At 44.4% G+C, this 6,161-nt stretch overlaps 1 protein-coding gene across 1 annotated transcript; it reads left to right on the top strand.

Annotated features, from left to right (window-relative positions):
• The first annotated feature begins 4,180 nt into the window (after positions 1-4,180).
• LOC147426397 (uncharacterized) lies at positions 4,181-5,542 on the top strand. The gene has a single exon (XM_086498902.1). The coding sequence runs from the start codon at positions 4,221-4,223 to the stop codon at positions 5,340-5,342; it is 1,122 nt and encodes a 373-aa protein (XP_086355028.1). The 5' UTR covers positions 4,181-4,220; the 3' UTR covers positions 5,343-5,542.
• The last annotated feature ends 619 nt before the right edge of the window (positions 5,543-6,161 follow it).

Here is a 6,161-nt window from a genome sequence, read left to right on the forward strand (position 1 = left end):
CTACGTGATGCTTTCATCCTTGCCTTTCATTTGCTGAGCGCACTCTGTCACAGTTTGCTTCAAGAAAAAGTTTTCTTTGTGTGCAAGGTCTCTCTCAAGCTTAAGAATATCACTTTTGGCCGCCAAATGCTTGGTGTAGCCATATAAACCAAAATAACCATCTCCTACATAGTTCAACAATGACGTTATGTTTCTGAGCGGTGGAGTTGAGTTGGTGATAAGATGCTCAGGATATATCCTGCCATCCACCCAAAGATCGACGCTTTTTTTACCTTGAAATCTGAAGTTCTCTTTTGAAGCTTCGGAAAGGATGCCTCGCTGATTCTTCTTGTGGAGGGGCTCGTATTTTCTGGACAGTTCGATATGCATATGATACACATCGTTTTGACTCCTCGTCTGAGTTCTGTGTGAAGATGATAATGACATTGAGACGACTTGGTGAATGAGAAAGCTCAAAACAGAGGAGAGCGCAATAGTGGAGCAAATGGAAGAGAGCTCAAGGGAGGAGACTGCGCGCAGGCGAAAAGCAAGAGAGACGCGAAAATGAGGAGAAGAATAACATTCAATGCACCTCGTTGAGCGCCAAATCTTAGTTTTGAAAAATCCAAACGATTGAGACAATCGGCGTTCAATTCGGAGCCGTTGTATGTTATCATTGTCTGAACACTTTTTGAGAGTTTTAATAAGCGTACCCCCCAAATCTGATATCCAAGTTTTTTTTAAAGTGAATATCAAAAATGAAATTAGGGACTTTTTATTATCTCTCTCTAAGCTGACCTGGCATTTCTTACAAGGCCCATTTTTGAGTCCAAACTTTTCCTAATGAAAATGGCAGGCGCCTCTGTTTGGAGGCGAGTACATGTATTGCCCATTTTTATGTGCAAACTCCCTCGCAAGAAACCTCCCTTCATTACCCCCAAATCAACTACATCTACCACTCCTGCAAAAAGTCCGGATAGTCGAGAAAGCAACCCACCAAAGGCCACTCCAAAGAGAAAGTTCTCGGTTAAGGAGTATTCACACCTCCTCGAAAGCAAACAGGAATAGATAAGAAAGTAAAATTTTAATTGCCTTGCTTACAAATATCATTTTTTTCATATCAAGATATGTTTAGCAACCAGAATCCACGTCAAACAACTTACTATTTTTATGTGTTCACATCAAATGACTAGCTGCTTCTCTGTGTAGACGCTATGGCGAAGAGAAAACAAAACTCATCATTTACGCTGCCTCCAAAGCATACAAGAGCACGTAATATATTACAACTTCACAAGCTGTTTCGCCATGTCTTGCTCGGTACAAGCTGTTGACTCAAGGGATAAAGGAATGAAGGTCTTGGCAAAGAAAGGCGCAAAAGTTGTTTATGGAGTTACATGCGACTCCAGAGAGTGGATGACAGTCTTGTGTTGAGTTAATGCTGTAAGTCAATCAATTCCTTCTTACTACATTTTCAAAGGAAGTAGAATAACAAGCAACTGCATTGAAAATTGCGAAGAAGGTGCTGCAATGGCCATGCAAAAGAAAGCGCCATGGATGACTCATGAGTTATTTCAAGCATGGCTAGAACACTTTGACAATGAAATAACTCAAAAGATAGGAAAAACCAGCAGTATCTTCTAGTTCTTGATGGACACAGGAGTCATGTTTCTTTATAAGTTGTCACTAAAGCTTACGAAGCAGGGATAGACATACTACATTAATGCCAGCCCACATATCACACAAGTTGCAACTTTTGGACGTTTCTGTCTTCAAGTCACTAAAAGTACAATTTCAAAAAGAACGCAACATATGGCAGCAAAAGACATGTTCAAGACAAGCAAGCAAATCAAAGTTAGCTTCAATAGTTGCAAAGACCATTTCCTCTTCTTTCACCAAGTCAAACATCCAAGCTGGTTTCCATGCCACAGGCATTTGGCCCCTAAACCCTTCTTCTGTTGTTTTTGAAGGTATGCCATGTACTTACATCAACATGAGTGATGACCTAGCTTTGACAATTGGAGAAGAAATTTCTAAAGTACCGTCAACTCCATTACACAATGATATCGAGGATGAGGCCATCAATGCTTTAAATGACATGGCCGCAACTTAGTTTGAGGACAATTTATATGCAGCACACAGTAATCTCACAACTCCACTTCACAACGACATCTCCCACCTCAGGAGTATGTGGGAGACACAGTTTCTTATAGACAGCTCTTGGAAGAAGACGAGGAATGTTTTGGAGACCGATCAACATGTTTTGGGAGTTATCAAGCAGCAAATCAGGCAGAAGATTCAAAGACAGTGTGAAATTCAACCATTCATCAACCCTTCCTGCAAAGGAGTAGTCAGCATCATATAAACCAATGTGCAAATGAAAATCCCCCCCCCATATTACCCACTCAACAAGCCCACTCCGAGGAAACAAATCGTGTCATTAATCTCATGCAAATACCAACAATAGAAGTATGCATCAAGAAAGTCAATCGTGAAGCATTTGTAGACTATACAAATAGCTTAATTCTCACTTCGACACAATATATTGAAAGAATGAAGGCCAAGACTACAAGAAGGAGGAGGTAGCAAAATCAAAGGAGGAGAAAAGATTGGAGAAGGAGAGGAAGAGAAAGCAAGCACTAGCAGACAAGGAGGCAGCACAACAAAAGAGGTTAGAAGCTAGCTCAACAAGCTAAATTGTCGAGGAGAGCATGGGAGATACAACATCAACAATTTGAGGATCAATTACGCTAAGTTTTATGGAGGGACGATCCTTGCAAGGGCTTGTGTGTAGGCCACTCCACACCAATATCCCATTCCATGCACTTGCGTGATGCCATCAAATGGCTAAGATGCAACGGGCTCGTCGATTGTCGCAATAAACAATGAACCCTTTTTTATTGTTTTTTATCATCTAGATATACTCGGCACTACCATCATGCTGTAATGCATACATAATGAAATTTTCATTGGTTTGGCCAAGCTACTTAATACAAAGAATTCAAAGGCATTTATCAACTTCTTTTATTCCATCTTTTCATCTACTTGTATTTGTAGGAGGACCGATGCTGAGATACCCCTCTGTCGACATGTGTGAAAGCTTGTGAGATGATAGTGTCTTTCATTTATTGCATTTTATCCACCTTCTGTTCTATTGTGTGAAGTGTAGATGAGAACATTAAACTATGATAAGAGAACCTAGATATTTTGTTTACTCATTTTACCACTTAGACTAGCATTAATCATCCAACTTAGAACCACACGAAATGTTTATTTAGCCCATAAACTAACAGAGCATTCAGACAATTCAAAACAACCAAACATGCTAGCTTCTTTGGATTGCTGAGTGAGTTCATATCTCACCTGCAATAATCACATGTAAGGAGATCGGGGCTCGCAAATTCGAGCAACACCATTATCGCAGGGTTGCAACCACTCATAGACCTGTCCCACAAGCAATTAAATGAGAAAACAAGAAGCATTATAGCAATTTCAGAAAGAAAAACGAGCCCTCAGACACGCTCTAACCTATGGTAAGGGCTCCAATCAACACCTGTGCTGGAGGATGGAATGAGATAGCACTGTAAGCACTTCAGAAGATAGGTGGTGGAGTAGCTTTCGCACGAGCCCACGCACTTTTGGGGGGAAGGGGGTCCTCCTTCGAAGTGACCAACTGCATCCAGAAGATGCTAGCCGCCACCTTAGGCCTCTCGTGTACCACCTTCCAGTGTACACAGTCCCCTCGTGCTTCCCTGCGGTCGAGTGGGTTAGTATGGATAAGTGGCATCCAGATGGGGCACACCATCGGCTCTTCATGGAGTATCCAAGGGAAAATGAGTGGTAGCCCCCCGTCCTTGTATTGGGCAATTATCACACCGACTAGTCACCACCTCTCGACACTTCCCACGCTGATTATTGTCACCCCATGCACCCCATTTTTGTAACACATGAATATAAAAAAACTTAATTTATCCCACCTACTCTCACCATATAGCCACCAGCTTACCTTCACATGCGGAGTGACACCTAGCGACCCTGGCGAATACCCCCAAGTCCCCAAAATTTTGAAATTCCCCAACCTAAACTACCTTCACTCCCTTTACCCTATCTCGAATGTCTAAGGGAACTACCTTCACTCCCTTTACCCTATCTCGAATGTCTAAGGGAAAAACAGTTGTTGCATACCGCCGCTCTCTCTGCTCTCTCTCTCTCTCGCGCGCGCGCTTTCTATCGGGGTGTGCCAGATGGGGGTGGCGGGGAAGGCGGCCCACCAACGGGCCCTCTACTCTATCATCTTGCTCCTCACAGGCTACGTAGCCATGGATTTCCTCGCCAACCACACTAACACCTTCCCGGCATTGCAGCATTTCTCTGCATGCGGCTCCAAGAGCGCCAGCGCCATAGCCAAACCAGACGCTGCAGCAGATATAATCTCAGCAAGCGACGCCGGTGAAGACGAAGAGGAGGAGCCGGCGATATGCAGAGAACTGGAAGGCCACCTTGACATCAATATCACTAGCCCGTTAATATCGTCTTCTTCCGCTGCTAGCGATGGCGATGGCGATGGCGGCGCCGGCCTGCATACACAGCCACCCAATATGCAGCAGGATCCATGGAAGCAGATGAAGTGGATTGGCCCCCCCGGCACGTGCCGCGTGAAGGGGCTCCTCATTGAGAAGCTCGATCCCTCGCTCAACTTCCGCAGAGGGTTCGCTCTCAAGTACGCAGGCGATGTAGAAGATAAAGCCCACATCTTGCCATGGCTGCTGGCCACGCGCGTGAACCTCTACTCTAGAGAGAGGAGGATCCTGCTAGACTTGGGGGCCAACTCCTTCTCCACAAGCCTCTCTTGGTTCCTCCACATGTATCCCCTTGACTTCACTGAGGTCTATGCCTTTGAAGTGGATGACCACCTACTCCACAAACCCAAGCTTTCCTTTCATGAAGCCTCCAACCTTGCCCCCCCTAATCCATGGTCCCTCATCGTCAAGCGTCGCCCCACCATCCCCAAGTGGATGCTTGACCGCATCACCATCCACTACCAATTCGTCAGTGACTTTGACGATGATGAAAACCGCGCCATCAACATCACCCGCTTCATCAAAGATGAGCTCAAGCTTCGACCCTCCGACGCTGTGATTGTCAAGATGGACATCGAAGGCAGCGAGTGGCCTATCCTCAAAAGATGGATGCAAGATCCGGACATGGCTAACATTGTTGATGAGCTCTTTGTGGAGGTGCACTATGACCACCCAAGCATGCGAGGATATCATTGGGGGCGCTTCTCGCCCACCAAGAGGGAGGATGCTCTCAACTTGCTCGCCAACCTTAGACTCCATGGATTCTTTGCACATGCTTGGCCTTGAGGAGCTTGAAATGGGAAGATATCTAACTCTTTGTGTGTCTCTCTAAGGTGATGACAAGGCAAGTAGTCCGAATCTGTTAAATTATGTAAGTGAGATTGTACACGCATTCAAATTTTCCTTGAAATTTGATCATTACGTATGTATTTATCTCAAACAAATTTGTGATGGGAAGACTATCATGTCCCTGAAAATCGCCTTGGTACTGCAAGATGGGCCCAATCCATACTAAAGAATTCATGAGAAAGATTTTCATTGATAGCTTCAACAAGTTTTCGTGAATATACACCATGCGCACTTGATGTGTGTGTGTGTGTGTGTGTGTGTGTGTGTGTGTGTGTGTGAGAGAGAGAGAGAGAGAGAGAGAGAGAGAGAGAGAGAGAGAGAGAGAGAGAAATCTACAAATATTTAGCTTTATACTACTTGACTATAATTCCAGAAAGGGAAATTTTTAATTACTTAATGTTATGGCGATTGCACGATTGGTTCTTCATTTCGTATTATGCTCATGTTATGGTAATCGCATGGGTGGTCCCTTACTCATTTGAGAGAAAAGAATCTTGTATGTGAAAGCCGGGAGCCAGTGCTCGAAGCCATTATTCATGGGAAAGGACACTAGCAGTCCTTTCCTGACCGTCAAATGTCTAGGGCGAGGGGGGCCAAGTAACGAGCATGAAAGCGACATGGGAGCAGATTCTGCCCAGCAAAAGCAACGGGGGGGGGCAAATTTCGCGCAGCGAAAGCGACGTGCAAGCAAATTTTGCGCAATGAAAGTGTCGCTCAAAACTTACAAACGCCAATCATTGGGTTATAATAAAATTT

This window comes from Adiantum capillus-veneris, chromosome 24 (genome assembly GCF_014529385.1).
Source record: "Adiantum capillus-veneris isolate H3 chromosome 24, ASM1452938v2, whole genome shotgun sequence".
In the NCBI taxonomy this organism is placed as follows: Eukaryota; Viridiplantae; Streptophyta; class Polypodiopsida; order Polypodiales; family Pteridaceae; genus Adiantum; species Adiantum capillus-veneris.